General features: G+C 46.4%; 2 protein-coding genes across 10 annotated transcripts; both read right to left on the bottom strand.

The window, feature by feature from the left end:
* Window positions 1-2,300: 2,300 nt before the first annotated feature.
* LOC127005169 (repetin-like) lies at window positions 2,301-7,146 on the bottom strand. Of its 4 annotated transcripts, none has more exons than XM_050873820.1 (3): window positions 6,355-7,146; window positions 4,818-4,880; window positions 2,301-3,484 (listed from the first exon to the last, which is right to left on the bottom strand). In XM_050873820.1, the coding sequence occupies exons 1-3, from the start codon at window positions 6,367-6,369 to the stop codon at window positions 2,594-2,596; spliced, it is 969 nt and encodes a 322-aa protein (XP_050729777.1). In that variant the 5' UTR covers window positions 6,370-7,146; the 3' UTR covers window positions 2,301-2,593. The 4 variants fall into 4 exon arrangements, 2 of the variants coding, with proteins under 2 accessions (XP_050729777.1, XP_050729776.1); XM_050873819.1 differs by lacking the exon at window positions 6,355-7,146 and adding an exon at window positions 5,965-6,305 and having other exon boundaries at window positions 4,818-5,901; XR_007758359.1 differs by having other exon boundaries at window positions 3,363-3,484; window positions 4,680-4,880.
* Window positions 7,147-14,269: 7,123 nt separating this feature from the next.
* On the bottom strand, window positions 14,270-17,584 carry LOC127005168 (keratin, type I cytoskeletal 9-like). Of its 6 annotated transcripts, XM_050873818.1 has the most exons (5): window positions 17,533-17,584; window positions 16,252-16,326; window positions 14,735-15,948; window positions 14,534-14,572; window positions 14,270-14,488 (listed from the first exon to the last, which is right to left on the bottom strand). In XM_050873818.1, the coding sequence occupies exons 1-5, from the start codon at window positions 17,542-17,544 to the stop codon at window positions 14,428-14,430; spliced, it is 1,401 nt and encodes a 466-aa protein (XP_050729775.1). In that variant the 5' UTR covers window positions 17,545-17,584; the 3' UTR covers window positions 14,270-14,427. The 6 variants fall into 6 exon arrangements, with proteins under 6 accessions (XP_050729775.1, XP_050729771.1, XP_050729770.1 ...); XM_050873814.1 differs by having other exon boundaries at window positions 14,534-15,948; XM_050873813.1 differs by having other exon boundaries at window positions 14,270-14,605; window positions 14,639-15,948.
* Between the last annotated feature and the right edge of the window lie 3,159 nt (window positions 17,585-20,743).

Genomic DNA, 20,743 nt, shown 5'->3' with positions numbered 1-20,743 from the left:
TGACAATCCGACTAAACTCCACTGCGGCCTTTGGAAATTGTTGATGTGAGATTTGAAAGCGTCTGATAATACGGGCCTGAGTCTTCCCTCATTACCCCCACGTTTTTTAGGCTTTGGACCTTACAGGTATTTAGAAGCATATTGACGAGAGCGTTGGGAAGAAGATGCCAGTCTGAAACCATCGTAACAGAACCAGAAATATAAAAAGTCACGCATGCTGAGATCAGTGAAAAATAAACACCTAAAAGGACAAGAAGGACAAGACGAGAGCGTTGGGAAGAAGATATTAAAATGATGCCAGTCTGAAACCATCATAACAGAACCAGAAATAGAGAAAAGTCACCTGTGCTTGGATCAGTAAAAAGCAGAAAATCCACGGACAACATTGCTCTCAGCGTGACGTGTTAGTCTAGTAAAAACGTATTATTATGAAGAACGAAGAGAACGCTGGGAAGATGTTGCAGTGATACCAATCTGAAATCATCGTAACGGAACCAGAAATATGAAAGAAAGTCACGTATATTTAGATCATTGAAAAACAGCACCACCAAAAAGGGGAAGAAGGACAAAGAGAGCGTTGGGAAGAAGATACTGAAGTCATGCCAGTCTGAATTAAGCCACCAACACAGAAGTGGAGAAACTGACAGGATAATCTTATATATTCTGTAGAGGGTTATTCTTATAGTATGTTTTGTAGAGGGTTATTCTTATATATTCTGGGCTATATATTCTGTAGACGACGTTGCTCATGATACATTAGGTTAGTGACTGTACAGGAGGAAAAGGACGGGCGGGAGAAAGTGCCGGGACACGGAAGACGGCCGGACGAGTTGGCATGGCGGGAAGCTGGAAACTTTTGGAATGTAGACCACTTGAGATTCTTGCAGGTCACTCACTCTACGAAAGGTTGGAGGTAAAGTGTGAAGAGACGCGCTGAACCCTCACATATTGACGAGGAAAACAGCGGCTCATCATCATCATCATCATCATTATCATCATTAATCATGTTGGTCTCGCTGCAGGACAAAAGCTCTCCCCTTCGTTTTCCACTTTTTGTCTGTTGTTTGCGCTCCTTCCTACTCTAGTGCATGTTCTGCGCCCGTAATCTCAGACGCTTTCGCCTCTCATAATAAATTTTACCAGAAGCCACAAAGGAGACTAGTCTGGTTCTCATGAGTGTTTTTTTACATTCATGGTGCAGAAGCCTTGTCAAACTTTCACTGTAAGCTTATGGGAATATCAATAACCTCTGCGAAAGCCTTATCCAAAGTGTGCGTGTGTGTGTGTGTGTGTGTGTGTGTGTGTGTGTGTGTGTGTGTGTGTGTGTGTGTGTGTGTGTGTGTGTGTGTGTGAAATGTTTGAGAATATGGCTACTTATCTCATCCCTTGTCATACTGAAAGATACATTGGGTAACTTTACATACCGAGGAGGAAGAAATTGCTTAATCATCTCTATCATCAGCTGCCAGATTACTCCACAGCAGGACAAAGGTCTTCCCCAACGCTCTCCGCTTCTCTCTGTCCGTTTTTAGTGCACTCCGTCCATAGGCGTACGAGTCGGGGGATTGGAGCGGGTGCAGCCCCCCCCATATTTGGGGTAACAAAGATTTTTCGGGCAGAGTAACCAGGACTTAATGAACTGGCTACTAGGAAAAAAAAAAACAGGAAAATTAATAACATAGAACTTATTATATTTCTCTGACATAACGGACAATTTATATTCAATAAAATCACTTCGTTACCTTGAGCTGGCCTTCACCCTATAACGTCACGGTGCGGGTTATGTTCGGAGGCGATTTTGACCCTATGAATATTTTTACCTCGTGACGAACCAGACACCATCAGAAGCAGAAAAGCATACAGATTTAGGATCTGTGCTTAAAAAAAGTGATGCGACGAAAACCAGCTGAGTACTAAGGAGTTGAAGGGAAATAAGTACAAAAAAATGTTTACTCCATAGTTTACTTAACTCTGATTTTCCTATGTGGAATTCTACATTATTGTTACAATTTTATGCTAATGTGATGCAGAATTTTCTCAGGAAGATGATGGTGGTCTCAGTTTTTCGTAAAAATGAATGTTGGGGTCAGGAAACAGGGTGGGAATGAGGTGTGTGAAGTCGTCGGTTTGGGCAGACGAGGATGGGGCGGGGCTTAATTAGACTTGAGGAAGAGGCGGAACTTATCGAGACGCTACCCAATCATCGTCCAGGATGAGATGCCGCGAACATTTCTATTTTTATTTTTTTATTCACCGACAATTGCTTCATAGGGTATATAACAAAAAATCCACATCTTATTTTATTTAATTGTAGTAGTTTATAACATAAAAAAACATCCGAGAGGTCCAATAAAAAAGCTCATTTCAAAATTTGGTTCTTCACGTTCTATGAGAGTGACGATACCTCTCTATACTTGCTTTGGAGCAGAGGGGAGGAGAGGACCCGCGGGAGCCAACGCCACAACGGACTCACCAATTTGGTTTCATAGTGGATCTGATCCCTGAAGTTGGCGCAGAACTCACCGGAACATATCAAGCCAGTCTCTACTGTCCTTTGTTTATAATTCTGTTCGTGGGCTGCCTGGAAGTACAATCAACTTTCTTGACTCGGCTGGTAGCGGATCTGAGGCCTGTAGTTGAGAAGTTCACTGGTGTCCAAAGACCTCGAGTCTTCACCGTCCTCTTCACTGACGCTGAACGGGGACTGTCCTAAGTCTACCACTGGACTGAAGTACACTGGTCTCTTGCTTCCATTGAACACAGAGTCCTCGATGCTTCTCTCGGACTCGGACTCTTCGTTTTGCCCAGATTCTGATTGGTTTTCCTTCTCTATAGACTCTCTTGGGCTTTTGAACACTGATCCATCGCCTCCACCATTCACCGAGTCCCTGCTGCCGCCTTCAGACCTTGATTCATCTCCTCCTTTTGATTCTTGATGATTTTCTTTCTTTCTGGGCTCACTAGGTCTCTTGAACTCTAATCCATCGCCTCCACCATTCACCGAGTCCCTGTTACCACTCTCAGACCTTGATTCATCTCTTCTCGATTCTTGATTTTTTTCCTTTCTAGATTCTCTGGACTCACCCTTTTGCCTGCTGCGTCCATCAAATTCAACTTTCCTATCGCTTTTCTTAGGGCTTTCTTCTCTTTGCCTTAAGTCTGATTGGGTTTCTTCCTCTCTGGATTCTCCGGAACCTCTCCTTTGTCTGTAGTAGGACTCCTGGGACTCTCTGGAGGTGGAGTCGTAGTGGGCCTCACCCTCGTACTGCACGTCAGCCAAGAAGCCAGAGTACCCGTCGACAACGTAGCTTACCCTCTGCAGGCGACCGTCGGGCAGGTGGTTGAAATACGACCCTTCCGTGTAGTCGCCATCCCTCTGTTCCTTGTGGCCGTAGTCATTGCCGTAGTAATCCTTCACCGTGTAGCTGTACTCGTATTTGGGTTCCTCTGACTCGTAAGACTCAGGTGAGGCGCCGTAGGATCTCTGAAAGGGAAAAGTTTGCTATTAGCCTTGGCTTTCAATTGTCCTAATCCTTGTCCACATCCACTTCTGTATTCCACAGAGGAAAAATGTCTTGCTCTTTGAATCAACACACGATTGTTTTTTGTGATGTATTTTTTTTCTGTTTAACTCTGAATGACACTACGGCTCATATCTACAGTGATGGCTCTGTGTAGCACTCATGTCTCTCACTGGTAAACGTATTACTGGCCTTAGGGATTAACACCTCGCGAATACACGGACAGAATACAGATTCCAACGCGGTCACGTATAACGGGTCACGGACGAATGGATGCAGTGATCGCGGCGCACCGGTGTCTGGCGTGAGCGCGTCAAGACACCAGCAAGACTGTTAGGAACTGACCCTCATGATAAAAGTAAATGCAAAAGAAGAACAGTAATAACAACACATCCAACAACAGCAGGAATAGTACATATAAAGTGCATTGCGGCATCACTAAGAATGAGAATCCGCCCGCGCCACTAACCGTCTGGGGCCGGTCACCAGCGCCACTCAGTAAAGCTTTCCGGCACATTGAGCTTGATATAAAAAACAACAACACTGAGAACCGTAGCAAAGACAATCCCACCATTCATCTGATTTGGTCTAAGCTCCTGAAGAACAGACCGTATTGGCTATCAGTTCACAACAGGAACGCTTTACCCTTTGTCAACCAACTTTTTACAGATTCGGTGTTGCCCACCGCAGCACCGTGTGTGTAAAACACTTAAGACCAATAGTCAAAATTACCACACCTTCAGAAATATACCCATCTAACATCAAGTTAATTAAATTGTGTTAGAGATACTAGAAAGTAAAATAAAGCCATGAACGAAATATTCAGGAGACGAAACATCTCGTGTTGCCAGTACGGGGCTGTTGATGAGGTAGACACAGGCCCGCATACATTCGGCGCTCAGTGGTCATATATATATATATATATATATATATATATATATATATATATATATATATATATATATATATATATATATATATATATATATATATATATATATATATGTATACTCCATAAATAGACGCAAACCTAAAAAGTGTAAAATATGTTTTTCCTGATCAGCATGTATCATGTTTGGACATTTAGCACTAACCAATAACTTATATTCCGGAATTCCGAAATAGAGAAGAGAACGAAGTTTACCAGGAAAAAAATACCTCTAACTGTTCTTCGGGTGGCCGCGTGAGGCGCTGCGTGTATAGCCAATACCGTCTATTGCGTCATTGCGTTGAATCATCCACGACTGTGTAAGGCCAAACCGTGGCTGGCCGTGTCCACCAGGAAAAGAAGCGTACCTCAGGGGATCCTTCAGGGGCGGCGGCGACGGCGGCGAGCACGAGGGCCAGGGGGAGCAACACCTGTTGGGGGAAGAGGAGGAGGAGGAGGAGGAGGAGGAGTGTTGACAAGGACAGCGGTGAAGTGAGAGGCAGCATGTGAACGACTGTTAGACTGTAGGTCATTATACTATCTATTTGTCAGTCATACTATTCCTCAGCCAACCACTCACTCAACCAATCTACCAGTTTATCTATTTATTTGTAAATTTATCTATGTACATATTTATCGATCTATTTAGGTGACTGTGGGTGATGGTGAAGAGCGGTGTGGTGGTGGTGGTGAAGGGTGTGGTGGTAGTGGTTGGTATTGTTGTTGTGGTGGTGGTGGGGGCGGTGGTGGTGGTGGTCATGAGCAGTGTGATGAAAGTGGTGGTTGTGGATGGGATGGGAGTGGGGTTGGTTGGGGTGGAATGAGGGTTATCACACGTGGTCAAGTTATCTGCTGGTTGAAGGTGGAAGGGTAGTGTCCATACATAGTAATCCAATATTCTAAACTACATTCCATTTTTCCCCTCATCATCTTATATGGGAGCCCATGGTGGGGAGGGGCAAATTTTCTCCTAGGCGGGGTCTTTTCCCCCTAAACCCTCTCACGGCTGCGGCACTGAGGCGATGGTTGTGGTGGTGGTGGTGGGCTGCAGATTACTGTGGTGGTTGTGGTGCACGTTGTTATTGCTGTTGTGGCGGTTGTTGTTGTTGTTGTGGAGGTGGTGGTGGTGGTGGTTGTGATTATTATTGTTGTATTGTTGGTGGTTGTGGATATTATTGTTGTTGTGGGGGAGTTGCACGTTTTTTTATACTTTATTCTCGTTTAGTTAGGGCTTCCTGATGGGGCCTGTTGGTCGGCTCCAACCCTTTATTGAGCAGGCAAGTGTTTATTGTGGCGCCATCTTGCTTGTGCCTTGCTGCCCCCCGGAGCTCATCTTTGATTCTCTTTGAGATAATCTAGAGTCCGGGTTGATTAGTGCTCTTCAAGACAGCATGTGGGTAGTCTATCACTCGAGGCCACCGATGGTCGCCACTGTTGGCCGCCACTAATTACCTCCCATAGGCCTCTTTCACTCGAGGCCACCGATGGTCGCCACTGTTGGCCGCCACTAATTACCTCCCATAGGCCTCTTTCACTCGAGGCCACCGGTGGCCGTCACCACTGACCGCAACTAGTTAGCTCCAAAAAAGTATTTTCAATGGCGCCTTTCATACAAGGCCACTGCGATTGCCCGTTGGCGTAACCGGGTTTGATGGTGGCTCGCTTGCGGTGTTTGTTGTTGTTGTTGTTGTTGTTGTTGTTGTTGTTTGTGTTGTTGTTGTTGTTGTTGTTGTTGTTGTTGTTGTTGTTATTATGGTGATGGTGGTGGTGGGTAAGACATTTGTTGTTGTTGTTTGTTTTTGTTCTTATGTTGAGGTTGTTGTTGTTCTTATGTCGAGGTTGTTGTTGTTGTGGTGGTGGTGGTAGTGGTGGTGGTGGTGGTAGTGGTGGTGGTGGTGTACTCACCGTGACGTTCTTCATCCTGCAGTGGTGGAGGTGGTGGTGCAGGAGGTAGTGCCGCGCGCGTGCAGTCACCACCGATATTTATACTTGTTTATAAGCTGTAGTTTTGTGAGGCCAGAGATCTTTACCACTTCCTCCCCTGCTCCCGTCCTCCTCTCACGCCTCCCCCGTCGTGTCCTCGGTGCCCTTCGCTCTTACGTCTGACCGCTGAAGGCTGTCGGTGGCATCTGCGCGGCATAGGTCGTTTACCTGGCGAGATAAAGCTACAAGTGGAAGCATAGGTGGGACGGCGCTGAGTCTGATGGCTTAGAAAAAGTAGATCCTCTCCCCTCTCCTTACTCGCGACTGCTTCCTCTCGTATTCACGCAGAAAATGGGAGACGGAGAGTACAGTCAGCTCACTCTCCTCCTCTTTATCAAAGGTGAGACGTCGCCGAGTCTGGTTGTACAGAAAAAGTATATACATATAGATCTACTCGGCTCTCCTTACTCGTAGCTGCTTCCTCTCGTATTGACGTAGAAAACGGGAGACGGAGTGTACAGTCATATCTCTCTCCTCCTCCTTTTCCTCCCCACTCTCTCTTTCTCTACCTGTCTTTGTCTCTGGATCGAGGTCGTCGTGGATAAAGGTGATAGTAAGATGCGGGACAGTTTTAAAATGTCGGTGTGCTTCCTGAGTTCAGTGGTCGACAGTAAACTCCTTTCATCAGTTTCAGTCGGGCTGGGATGACATTTGCGGTGAAGGTGACGAAGCTACCTGACAAAAGTTACAGGGTTACCTAATCTAATAACGAGGTTGATTAAGCGTTAAAGCATAACGATTAGTGAAGAATTTGTGGGGTAGCAGAATAGCAGTACAGTATGCTATTATTTATTCTTTCTGTTACAAATAGTTTTCGCAAGATAAACCGGTTTTCAAAATGTTATGTGTTTTGTAGATTTAAAATGGCGTTGTATTATTATTTTCTTTTTATTACTTTATTTTTTTAATGCCCCAGATCGTGTCTGTCGTTAATGACAATCACGTTTACTCTCCATGCAGGAATTTGTATTATTTTTTTTCTTAGCTGAAGGTGACGCAAAATGGCGGGTCATCCACCCTTCCAACACTAAATATGAATTATTGTTATGATATGCCTGCATCAGTTTGCTTATCGTGGGTACAGTGGCACAGATCTTGGTCTACATTTTAAACGTGCCCATCACGAGCCCATTCTCTTGTACGGTAAAGGAGTCAGGCCAAGGGCGAAACTCGGTTAGCAAAGTTGGTGGCCGGGTGGTAAGTACGCGGACCTGGTGATCCCGAAGACCTGGCTGAGAGTGTTGCCTCACCAGCTGGCAGTTTTCAACCATCACCGAGTGGCAAAGCGTTGTTCAAAATAACAATTAACCCAAACTTAAGTGACTTTCGCCAAGAAGAACACTGAGGGGCAGCATGACCCTCTTGTCCATTATGTAGCGGTGGTGGGGTCGTGGTGGTAGTAGTGGTGCAGGTGGATGTAGTGGTAGTGGTAGTAGATAGATAATGGTCGTAGTAATGGTGGTCGTGTTATGCTTACCCTGGCGTTCATACTGTAGCGGCGATGGTAGTGGTGGTGGTGGGGTCGTGGTGGTAGTAGTGGTGCAGGTGGATGTAGTGGTAGTGGTAGTCGTAGTAATGGTGGTGGTGATGGGGTGGTCGTGTTATACTTACCCTGGCGTTCATACTGTAGCGGCGATGGTAGTGGTGGTGGTGGGGTCGTGGTGGTCGTGTTATTCTTACCCTGGCGTTCATACTGTTGTGGCGTTGGTTGTGGTGGTGGTGGTCGTGGTGGTCGTAGTGGTAGTGGTAGTAGATAGATAACGGTCGTAGTAATGGTGGTCGTGTTATGCTTACCCTGGCGTTCATACTGTAGCGGTGATGGTAGTGGTGGTCGTGGTGGTAGTAGTGGTAGTGGTAGTAGATAGATAATGGTCGTAGTAATGGTGGTCGTGTTATGCTTACCCTGGCGTTCATACTGTAGCGGTGATGGTAGTGGTGGTCGTGGTGGTCGTAGTGGTAGTGGTAGTAGATAGATAATGGTCGTAGTAATGGTGGTCGTGTTATGCTTACCCCGGCGTTCATACTGTAGCGGTGATGGTGGTGGTAGTGGTGCAGGTAGTGGTGGGGGTGGTGTAGGTGGTTGTGTCCTCCGCCAGGTAAACACATACGCATATATACCACAGACTCGGCATGAGCTGACAACCGGTTCTCGAGTCTGGTAATGTACGAGGCCTGTTGGTTGTCCGATCTCCCACGAGTCCACTGGGTCGATATTCTTCATTAAACATACCGGGCTCTCCTTACGACTCTTCAACCGGGTTTTCATCGGTGTTTTTCCCATTCAAGATGCAGAAACCGTGTAAAACTATCGGCAGTATCGCAAAACAGTCCATGGTAATCCTAACAACTTCTACGAGAGGCTATACAGACAGGTGGACTCAGGTGGCGATGGGGGTTGAGGCTGGCCCGCGCGCGTGTAGTGGCTTGCCCGCGTGGGTCTGGCAGGCTCGTCGGAGTTGGAGAGTGTGAGGTAGCTATTTTTTGTTCCCCTGCTGTTGCTTCTGATGCCTGTTCCTTTTTTTCTATCTTGTTATCTTGTTCTTTTTTTTTGTTATTGTTTATTTTTATTCTTGTGCTGTTCCTGGTTCTTGTTCTTTTTCTTGTTATTGTTGTATTTTTGGTCTTGTGGTTTTCCTTGTTCCGGTTCTTTTTTTTTTGTTATTGTTGTATTTTTGTTCTTGTGCTTTTCGTTATTCTTGTTCTTGTTATTGTTGTATTTTTGTTTTTGTGCTTTTCGTTGTTCTTGTTCTTGTTATTGTTCTATTTTTGTTCTTGTGCTTTTCCTTGTTCTTGTTCTTTTTCTTGTTATTGTTCTATTTTTGTTCTTGTGCTTTTCCTGGTTCTTGTTCTTTTTTTCTTCAGTATCATTTTTTTTATTATTCGCGTCTTGTTCTATTTTTTTTCTTTCATTTAATTCATTATAATTTACATTCTTCCATCTTCTTCGTCGTCATCATGTTATTTTCTTATTCTTTTCTTATTTTTATACATATTTATCTATCATTATCGTATTGTTTTTTCTTTTATTCATCTCCATCATTATCATCTCTTTTTCCTTCTTCAGTATCATATTAGACGCCTCCGTGGTGCAGTGGTTAGCGTGACAACAGTATAATGATAGACTGGGGGCGAGACTGGCTACGAATCCGAGGGCCCCAGTTCGAGTATCACGTTATTTTTATTATCAGTATTAGTTTCATAATTATTGTTACTATTATTATCATTTATTATTATTATTATTATTATTATTATTATTATTATTATTATTATTTTTGTTATTTCTTCTTCTTCTTCTTCTTCTTCTTCTTCTTCTTCTTCTTCTTCTTCTTCTTCTTCTTCTGTCTTCTTCTTCTTCTTCTTGTTTCCATATATGTCAGGAAGTGAAAGAGGATCGTTTTTTCTTCGTCTTTTTTCCCCTCCTGACCGGTCGTTTCCTTCTCCGCTGCGTCTCGTGGTGCAGGTTTTAAATGTCCTCCGCATCAGGCGAAGTCGCTCACCTGGTTACGTCTGTTCCGCTCGTCCACTTTTTCCGCCCATAGCCGAAAGATGCGTGTCATGTCGATGCCCTTTAAGTGTGATATTCAGTTTCAGCAATCATGATTCTACGCTACAGTGGCTTTTTACAAGGAAAAAACCGGAGCAACGGCTGGACAAGAAAATGTGATTCTGTTAAGAGTAGACTACTGGATAAGTGTGTGTGCGTGTGTGTGTGTGTATGTGTGCGTGTGTGTGTGTGTGTGTGTGTGTGTGTGTGTGTGTGTGTGTGTATGTGTGCGTGTGTGTGTGTGTGTGTGTGTGCATATCTATAACAAACATACATGCAGACAGACATACGGACAATTTCACGCAATCATACAGCTTGATCCACGGTGTTTTGGACACGCCCAGCACGTGTATATGGCGATGTCAACACCTGTCCAGTCGCTTGTGCTCCCTGTCTTACTCTATGGGTGTGAGACATGGACACCGAATAGTGATTTGTAGAGGCGGATTGATGTCCTTGGTAAGAAATGATTGCAGGGATGACTGTCAAATTGGCGATTACTCCGTGAGAATGATTCGAGTTCTGTTACCTGCATAGTCCGTTATGAGAGAGAGAGAGAGAGAGAGAGAGAGAGAGAGAGAGAGAGAGAGAGAGAGAGAGAGAGAGAGAGAGAGAGAGAGAGAGAGAGAGAGAGAGAGAGAGAGAGAGAGAGAGAGAGAGAGAGAGAATCACACTTTATTCCACACTTTTTTGGGGGTATAGGTCAGACATCGTGCCGGCAAGCGTAGAGGTAGGCAGTGCAAGTTGGCCGTAGCTCCACTCCACTCCACTCACCACTTTTTTGCTCCGCCGGTAGTCAAGTTTTTACCCTTTCTCCCTTGCAGTCGATATACAAGTATCCCATCGCTTCTTCCCTTCCGTTTTCTCTGGTTCTGTTCTCTCCGGAATGCATTATTCTTTATCACATTTAATTGAATAACGATTGCGAAGATCTATTGGAGTATCTCGATAATTGCTTGTATATTATTTATTTTGCCCTTCCTGGTTCTCCATGAATAAAGAAGTACCCCTTCTCTCCTCACCTCCCGTTTTCTTTTCTTTTGTCCATCCCCATATGCTTCGTTCGTCCTTATAGCAGAGGGGGTCGGTAGTGTAGATCGTAATATCATCAGCACCTCAGTTCGCCTGTTTGAAGAGCCTCTTGGAAGTTCCTGGGATTTTCATGGACTGTTTTGTGACCCTTGTGATAGTTTTACACGATTTCTGCAACTTGAACGGGAAAAAAATACCTATGAAATCCTGGTTAATCATCTCTCTGGTCTTGGAAAATACTCGTAATGGAAGCCCGATAAGTTTAAGAATATGGACGTATGTAGTGTTAGAAAAAGCTCTATAGTCATTTGTTTATTGTTATCCGTCAGTAAGATTATTGTAGTGCGTAATATAATTTTGCTTGAAGATCTTTATACGCATGCTGTGGTGAGCGCCAATGCAAGAGATGCCTTCAGGGATTTAATAGGTTAGATTAGGTCATGAGCAGGGAGGAAAGAGGGTATAACAGGGAGAGTAGAGGATGTATAGGGAGGATAGATGGTTGTATTGGGAGGATGGAGAGCTGGATAGGGAGGATAGAGGGTGCACCTACTCTTGGATACGTTCAGTTCACTCCCGATGCAGCAAAGTGGCGATCAGTGCGTTTCTTGAATGAGTTGATGCTCTCTGCGCTAACCACTTCTGCAGGAAGGCTGTTCCAGTGGCGAACAACTCTATTCGAGAAATAACTCCTGCCGATGTCGGTATTGCATCGCTTTGCTTGAATCGTTTTTCCGTTGTTTCTTGTTCTCAGGTTAGTTTGGAGCGTGAAGAGCTTGGAGTGATCAACGTTGCTGAGCTTGTTCAGGTACTTAAAGACTTGTATCATGTCTCCCCGCAGTCGTCTCTTTTCCAACGTGAAGAGGTTGAGTCGCTCGAGTCGCTCTTCATAGGGCTTCGTCCTCAGTGATGGTATCATCTTCTTGGCGCGGCGCTGTACTCTCTCAAGTAATTCAATTTCTTTCCGATAATTTGGAGACCAGAATTGCACGGCGTATTCCAGGTGGGGCCTTACCAGCGAATTATACAAGGATAACATAACTCCCGGCGTCTTGTATTCGAAGTTCTTCGCAATGAATCCAAGCATTGTATTGGCTTTCTTACAGGCGGACTTGCAGTGTTTTGTTTGTTTCAAGTCACTACTGATGGTGACCCCGAGGTCTCTTTCCTCTTGCACAACATGTAGTGGTTCGCCACCCATGTGGTATGTGTTATTGTCGTTTCTGGATCCGATATGCATTACTTTACATTTGGTAGTGTTGAAGGACATCTGCCATTTTTCCGAACCGAGTGATCTGGTCCAGGTCTCTCTGGATAATTTCGAAGTCTGCCGTCGTGAGGGCCCTCCCACCCACCTTTGTGTCGTCGGCAAATTTTGAAAGATTGGTTTTTAATCCTAGTTCTAGGTCGTTGATATATATGATGAAGAGTATGGGCCCCAGCACTGACCCCTGTGGCACTCCACTTGTGACCGGGAGCCACTCGGAGGCCTGTCCGTTGAGTACAACTCGTTGTTTTCTTCCTGTGAGCCAGTCTTTGATTCACGCTGTCAGATTGTCGCCTAACCCCGCCGACTTGAGTTTCTTGAGGAGTCTTTCGTGTGGCACTTTGTCAAAGGCTTTCTGAAAGTCTAGATATATAACATCACTGGGGATATGATTATCCCAGTTTTCATAGATACCTTGGAAGAAGTCCAGTAAATTGGTTAAGCATGAGCGCTTATTCCTGAAACCGTGCTGAGCATCGGAAATGATGTTGTGGTCTTCAAGGAACCTAACGAGTTTGTCTCTGATGATCTTCTCGAGGATTTTTCCCGCCACTGAGGTCAGGCTGATTGGTCTGTAGTTTAGGGCCACGCTTTTGTCTCCCTTTTTGAAGATCGGTGTTACGTTCGCTTGTTTCCAATCGTTCGGGACTTTGTTTTGTTGTAGTGACAGATTGTAGATGGCGGTGAGTGGCTTGAGGATTTGCTGCTTGAGTTTCTTGAGCAGCCTGGGTGACAAGTCGTCGGGTCCGGTGGACTTGTTTGTCTCGAGTTTGTCTAGGTACTTTTTCACATCCCGTTCGTCGATTGTGTCAATTTCTAGGGGAGTGATTCCCATCGGTGGGGTAGGGCTCTCGGGTACGGACTGGGTGTTCTCGACCGTGAACACTGACGCGAAGTTTCTGTTTAGGATTTCGACCATTTGTCTGCTGTCCTGTGTTAATACTTCACTTTCATCTTTTAGGGGACCGATATTGTTTTTTGTCTTCTTTTTGGTTCTTATATACGTGAAGAACTTTTTCGGGTTGGAGGATGAAAGCCAAAGCTGGTGGTGAACATTGAAATCTCACAAGATGGAGATTTCAGCGAAGGGAGAGTGAGTCAAGATGTGCTCCACTTTAGAGTTCAAATAGTCAAAGAATTTTACATAGTTAGTAGAGTTAGGTGAGAGATAAACAGCACAGATGTATTTAGTAATTGAATGACAATGAAGTCTTAGCCAGATGGTGGAAAATTCAAAAGAGTCGAGGTCGTGGGCACGAGAGCAAGTGATGTCGCTGCGCACGTAGGGGCAACATCCAGCTTTGGATTGAAATTTAGGATAGAGATAGTAGGAGGGAACAGAGTAAAGATTGCTGTCAGTATCCTTAGAAACTTGTGTTTCGGTGAGGAGGAGAAGGTGAGGTTTAGAGGAGGAGAGATGGTGTTCCACAGAATGGAAATTAGAACTAAGACCGCGAATGTTGCAGAAATTGATAAGGAGGAGGTTCGAGGAGTTATCAGGACACCTCTCAAGTCGGCAGCCAGAAGGGGAGTCCTACCTGTGGGAATTTATGGTCACCCCCCCACCAAGGCGGGGACTCCGAGGCAGTGTTATTGTGCGCCATTTTGAATTTTGAATTTTGGGAAAAGGTGAGAATGTTGTGTGAATGTAGTGTGGTGTAGAAAGAGAGAGGATCTGTCTTTAGAGAGCATGCTGAACTACTCTCTGGTGTTGATGAGACAATAGGGAAACGGTTAGTGAGGACATGGGAAGGGTCTTTGAAGGAGTTCAGCACCCTCCTCGCTTCCCATATATCCTCACCGGGAGTAGCTCACGCCTGTTCGGTAGGTGTCTCCCTACCTACTCCTATAAAGGTAACAACATGAAAGAAAGGGATACAGCCTTTCTCCCTCTTCAAAAAGAAAGATAAACCATCTAAAAAAAAAAAAAATAGACCCCCAAAGAAGTAACATAAAGGTAATACCATGAAGGAAAGGAATACAGTCTGTTTCTGTTTTACATATATAATATATTCTTTATTTCTGGCATGGCATGATTAATGGGATGCGCAGTGAGGGGTGATACACACAAAGCAAGGTGCGATGTGGCGGCGGGGAAATGTAGAGGCGGCGGCGACTTAAGACTATCTCTACGACTACCTACAGGCGCGGACTAGTAGTAATAGCCCCGCCTCGACTCACCGGACCCACGCGACCCAGACCCAAACCTGAACCTGGACCCGCCCGATTCACCGGATCCGCGAGACCCAAACCTGAACCTGGACCCGCCCGATTCACCGGACCCGCGAGACCCAAACCTTGACCCGCCCGATTCACCGGACCCGCGAGACCTTGACCCGCCCGATTCACCGGACCCGCGAGACCCAAACCTGAACCTGGACCCGCCTGATTCACCGGACCCGCGAGACCCAAACCTGGACCTGGACCCGCCCGATTCACCGGACCCGCGAGAACCAAACCTGGACCTGGACCCGCCCGATTCACCGGACCCGCGAGAACCAAACCTGAACGATTCGCGGGACCCAGAACCGCCCTCCCTTGATTTATCTGAGCCTCCCCTGAACCTTCTGAACGATTCGCGTGATCCAGAACCGCCCTCCCTTGATTCATCTGAGCCTCCCCTGAACCTCCTGAACGATTCGCGGGATCCAGAACCGCTCTCCCTTGATTCATCAGAGCCTCCCCTGTACCTCCTCCTGAAGGACTCACGGGATCCAGAACCGCTCTCCCTTGATTCATCTGAGCCTCCCCTGAACCTCCTCCTGAAGAACTCACCAGACTCGCCGGACTCACGGGAGCCGGAGCCAAACCTCCCCTCACCTGACTCATCGGAGCCTCCCCTGAACCTCCTGAAGCCCTCGCCGGACTCACGGGAGCCGGAGCCGAACCTCCCCTCACCTGACTCATCTGAGCCTCCCCTGAACCTCCTGAAGCTGGACCTGAAGGATTCACGGGAGCCAGAGCCGAACCTGGACTCGTCTGACCCCTCGCCTGAGCCGCGGGACCCAAACCTGAATCGTGGTCTGTAAGACTTGCGTGAGCCAGACTCGCCTGAGCCGCGGGACCCAAACCTGTATCGCGGCCTGGGCCTGCGTGAGCCGGACTCGCCTGATTTGTCGCCGCCAGACCCCTTGTCGGACTCGCCTGATTTGCCGCCGCCAGACCCCTTGTCGGACTCGCCTGATTTGCCGCCGCCAGACCCCTTGTCGGACTCGCCTGATTTGCCGCCGCCAGACCCTTTGTCGGACTCGCCTGATTTGCCGCCGCCAGACCCCTTGTCGGACTCGCCTGAGTTGCCGCCGCCAGACCCCTTGTCGGACTCGTCCGACCTTCCTCCGGAGCCGCCGTAGCGGTAGGCGGGTCGGTAGTACTCGCCGGACTCGCGGGAACCGGACTCGTAGTGGGCCTCACCCTCGTAGCTGACGTCGGCGAGGAAGCCTGAGTAGCCGTCCACCACGTACTCCACGTTCTGCAGGCGGCCGTCGGGCAGCTGCACGTAGTACGACCCTTTGGTGAAGTGACCGTCGCGCTCCTCGGAGTGGCCAAAGTCGTTCCCGTAGTAGTCCTTCACCTCGTAACTGAAGTCGTATTTGGGTTCCGCGGATTCATAGGATTCGTCGGAGCCTCGAGAGTAGCGTCCATAGGAGCGTTCGTTAGAGCCTTCAGAAGAGTGCTGTAAAGGAGGAGGCTTTGAGTTAGTGTGTGGTGATTGTCCCGCCGCTGCTGGCACCCGAGACCCGTCCGCCAGCCAAAGACGCAACACAAGGAAGTAAGAACATGAGGAGCCTGCAAGTTAGCCCCATGACTCTAACTACACGTGGAAAGGAAGACTCAGGACCAGATACCGCGGTGTGTCCTGTGCCGGCACGTGAGATCAGCATAAAGCAGGACATCCTTAACAGACAGCAGGACATTATCGGCAAGCAACAGACATAACAGACAGAAGGTAATTCTTCCTATGCCGGAGGAAACTTACCTCGGAACCCCCTTCTCGAGATCCTTCAGAGCCTTCGGCGGCAGCAGTGGCGGCGAGAGCCAGGAGGAGCAACACCTGTGTGGAGGAAGAGGAGGAGGAAGAGGAGGAGGAAGAGGAGGAAATTCAGAAATAACAGATAAATGGAGTGGAGGAGAGATTGAAAGGAGAAGGAGGAGGAGGAGGAGGAGGAGGTGGAGGAGGAGGGGGAAATTCAGAAATAACAGATAAATGAAGTAGAGGAAAGATAGAAAGGAGGAGGAGGAGGAGGGAGAGGAGGAGGAGGAGGAGGAGGAGAAGGAGGAGGAGGAGAAGGAGGAGAAGGAGGAGGTGGAGGAGGAGGGGGAAATTCAGAAATAACAGATAAATGAAGTAGAGGAAAGATAGAAAGGAGGAGGAGGAGGAGGGAGGAGGAGGAGGAGGAGGAGGAGGAGGAGGAGGAGGAGGAAATTCAGAAATAACAGATAAATGAAGTAGAGGAAAGATTGAAAGGAGGAGGAGGAGGAGGAGGAGGAGGAGGAGGAGGAGGAGGAGGAGGAGGAGGGGGAAATTCAGAAATAACAGATAAATGTAGTAGAGGAATGATAGTAAGGAGGAGGAGGAGGAGAAGGAGGAGGAGGAGGAGGAGGAGGAGGAGGAGGAGGAGGAGGAGGAGGAGGAGGAGGAAATCGAAATAACAGATAAATGAAGTAGAGGAAAGATTGAAAGGAGGAGGAGGAGGAGAAGGAGGAGGAGGAGGAGGAGGAGGAGGAGGAGGGGGAGGAGGGGGAAATTCAGAATAACAGATAAATGAAGTAGAGGAAAGATAGAAAGGAGGAGGAGGAGGAGGAGGAGGAGGAGGAGGAGGAGGAGGGGGAAATTCAGAAATAACAGATAAATGAAGTAGAGGAAAGATAGAAAGGAGGAGGAGGAGGAGAAGGAGGAGGAGGGGGAGGGGGAGGAGGGGGAAATTCAGAAATAACAGATAAATAAAGTAAAGGAAAGATTGAAAGGAGGAGGAGGAGGAGGAGGAGGAGGAACAGAAAGAGGAGGATAAGGGGAGGGAATGGTCAAGATGAAGCAGGAAATTTTGAAGAGGAAGAGACACATGAAGTGGCAAGAAGAGGAGGAGGAGATGAGAGCAACGAAAACCAGGAAGAAAAGAAGAAGAAGAAAAGAGGAAGAGGTGGAAGATTAGTGAGGACTTCAGTAACGCGTGGCGAGGGGCGTATGAAGACACCCACAAAATATCGACACGTTATACTGCGGCTCGGGAGGCTGGGGCGGTGACAGGCATGCACTCACCCTGGCCGTCATCTTGCTGGGCTGGGCGATGTGCTTGTGCCGGCCTTCAGCTGCTCTCAACTATATATACCAGCCGAGGCACGTGTTTCCCCGGTTTTTGTATGACTGGCAAAGTCGAACTAGATCATTTCCGAAATTGCCAACAGTTTAATAATTAGATAAAGTCGCGTTGATTCACCTCTTTCTATGCCAAGGTCAGTGCCTGATACTTTTTGTCCTCAGAACCTGCCAACCGGTCTGCCTGCGCCTTTCGCCGAGATGGTGCCCAGAAGGGAGTTTTTACTGTTGTTTTCTAGGACTCCGTTCCCTCTCTCTTTTACGGCAAGAAACCCAGACGATAGAATAGTGAGCGCATGCATGCCTTCATACACACATACTTACACACTCACGGACCCCTCCCCCCGCACTCCATAGTTAGGAAAGTGATTATACAAAGCATCTTGGTCGTGCCCCTCACCACATACTCATAAGCTTGGCAAACCCCCACAAGATAGACTAATGTAATGGAGCTGAAAACTGACCAGTGAAGATCATCAGGGAAGCGCCGATACAAAGGCCAAGCTTCCCGAACGACTCCTGACCTGACCTGTTTGGAGATGTATTAAGAAGTGAGCCCGTGGAAGGATACAGAGGTTAGATTTGGCCCTAGAACTGATAGCAGATGGACAACGAAAGTAACAGAGCAGTAATCCAGAAATTGTCATCCAGAAATTGTCATCCAGAAATTGTAATCCAGAAATTGTCATCCAGAAATTGTAATCCAGAAATTGTCATCCAGAAATTGTAATCCAGAAATTGTCATCCAGAAATTGTAATCCAGAAATTGTCATCCAGAAATTGTCATCCAGAAATTGTCATCCAGAAATTGTCATCCAGAAATTGTCATCCAGAAATTGTCATCCAGAAATTGTAATCCAGAAATTGTAATCCAGAAATTGTCATCCAGAAATTGTCATCCAGAAATTGTCATCCAGAAATTGTAATCCAGAAACTGTAATCCAGAAAATGTAGACAGAGGGCAGACAGAGGATCAAGTAAAGGGATGAAACTATAGCATTCGCCGGAGCAGGACGGAGAACGTTGGGGAAGTCCTTTATCTTGCAGTGGAGGAAGGCGACGACAAGGAGCAGGAAGAAGAAGTAGTAGAAGTAGACGAAGAAGAAGAAGAAGAAGGATAAATTATTCCATCATTTGCATATTTATCTTTTATTCGAATATAATCAGCGAAATAAAATTATTTTCTGACGACCTTATCAGAACTTTTTATACAACGGTGACTTGGACAAACGGAAGACCGAACAAAAAGCGTATAGTTGAGAAAAAGCTTGCAAGAAGGCGGTTTCTCTGAAGCTGTTTCCTTGAACCTCAACACAGAAACATTGCGAATTAAACTTGGAAGGCTGCTGAGTTGCGTAATTTCGGCAGCATAATATTGCCTGAGCAGTGTAATGTGTGGGGGCAGCGTTTTGGAGGCGCTCGTCTGTTTTGTTATGCCCTCGTCCGCCACCCTTGTAAAAAATCAGTAAAGACACATTGGATCATACTAAAAAACAGTGACTCAAGCCCTTTCAGGAGAGGAGGTTCAAAACACCTCCGGAACAAAGCATTTTTACACACACACACACACACACACACACACACACACACACACACACACACACACACACACACACACACATTAAAATATTATAATCAGTGTTTGTCTCGTTTTCCGTTAGCAAAATGTTTTTAACTGTGCTGTTCTTAGGGACGTGCGCTAAAAAGCTGAAGAGTTAATGATATCGACATAGCAATGAGCGCAGGTCAGGCCGCACCTGGATCACGCCTCGCAGGTCTGGTTCTTGAGCATAAAGTGTGTGAACGCGGCTGCGCTAGAATGCGCGTAGAGAGCCGTTACAAAAACTATCCGACATAACAACCTTGCCTTACAGGGCAGACTTAAGACACCTAAATATACATCGATTTGAGAGGCGTTTGTTGTGTGCTGACCCAACTGTAGGAATATGATGCAGTCAAGGGACTTGTGCGAAATAAGTAGGACGCTTTCTAGTAAGTACGACCTAAATACTTTTAGGATACAACATATAGCCAATAATTTTCGCGTAAATACAGCTGAAAATGTCAAAAGGTTAGACAGATTGACGGAAGTGGACGGCAGATGTTACAGGACTTTTGCAAGCTCCTTATTTTCTTGTGTGTGTGTGTGTGTGTGTCTGTGTGTGTGTGTGTGTGTGTGTGTATGTGTGTGTGTGTGTGTGTGTGTGTGTGTGTATGTATTTACCTATCTGTAGTATACAGGGCCTGAGCATAAGCTCGGACAGTCCTGCCTCCCAATCTATATTTGTCCATCTTTTCCTTCATATTATGGACACTGACCGCTTCGGCAATGTCTTTGCTAAGTCCATTCCATGTATCCACACTCCTGTAAGAAAAACTGTACTTCATTATGTCTTCCAAACAAGTCCCCTTTCTCAATTTTTTGCTTTGTCCTCTTAGTTGCCTCTTCCCTTCTGTCTTGATCATATCGTGTGTGTGTGTGTGTGTGTGTGTGTGTGTGTGTGTGTGTGTGTGTGTGTGTGTGTGAGAGAGAGAGTGTATTTGTGTGAGTGTATGTGTGCATGTGCGTGTGCGTGATTTTTTTTTTTTTTTTTTACGTCTTCGCCTGTAGTGCCGGCAGGCTTTCTTCAGGGCCTGGTGGTCGGCCCAACCCGTCATGGCGCAGGCAGTTTTAAAGTGGCGCCATTTTTGCTTGGCTTTTGCTGCCCCCCGGAACTCATTCATGATTCACTTGGACGGTTTCTTCTAGAGTCCGGGTTTATGGGTGGGCTTCAAGACAGCATGTGGGTAGTCTTAGGCCACTCGGCGGTGACTAAAATATCCCAGGTGGTAGCGGGAGAATTCGAAACGACGTCGTCCATGGCGCGGTGAATGCGGGGCCCGCACGCTAACCACTCAGCCACCGCGCGCGCGCGCGCGTGTGTGTGTGTGTGTGTGTGTGTGTGTGTGTGTGTGTGTGTGTGTGTTTATATATATATATATATATATATATATATATATATATATATATATATATATATATATATATATACATATAAATATATATATATATATATATATATATATATATATATATATATATATATATATATGTCTGCATGTATCGTCATTCTGGGCCGAGGAAGACAACAGGGTTGGGTGATATCGTATATTC

This window comes from Eriocheir sinensis, chromosome 29, assembly GCF_024679095.1.
Source record: "Eriocheir sinensis breed Jianghai 21 chromosome 29, ASM2467909v1, whole genome shotgun sequence".
NCBI classification, from domain to species: Eukaryota; Metazoa; Arthropoda; class Malacostraca; order Decapoda; family Varunidae; genus Eriocheir; species Eriocheir sinensis.
Note: the sequence above shows the minus strand (reverse complement) of the source record. Positions and strands in the feature narration are given on the sequence as shown.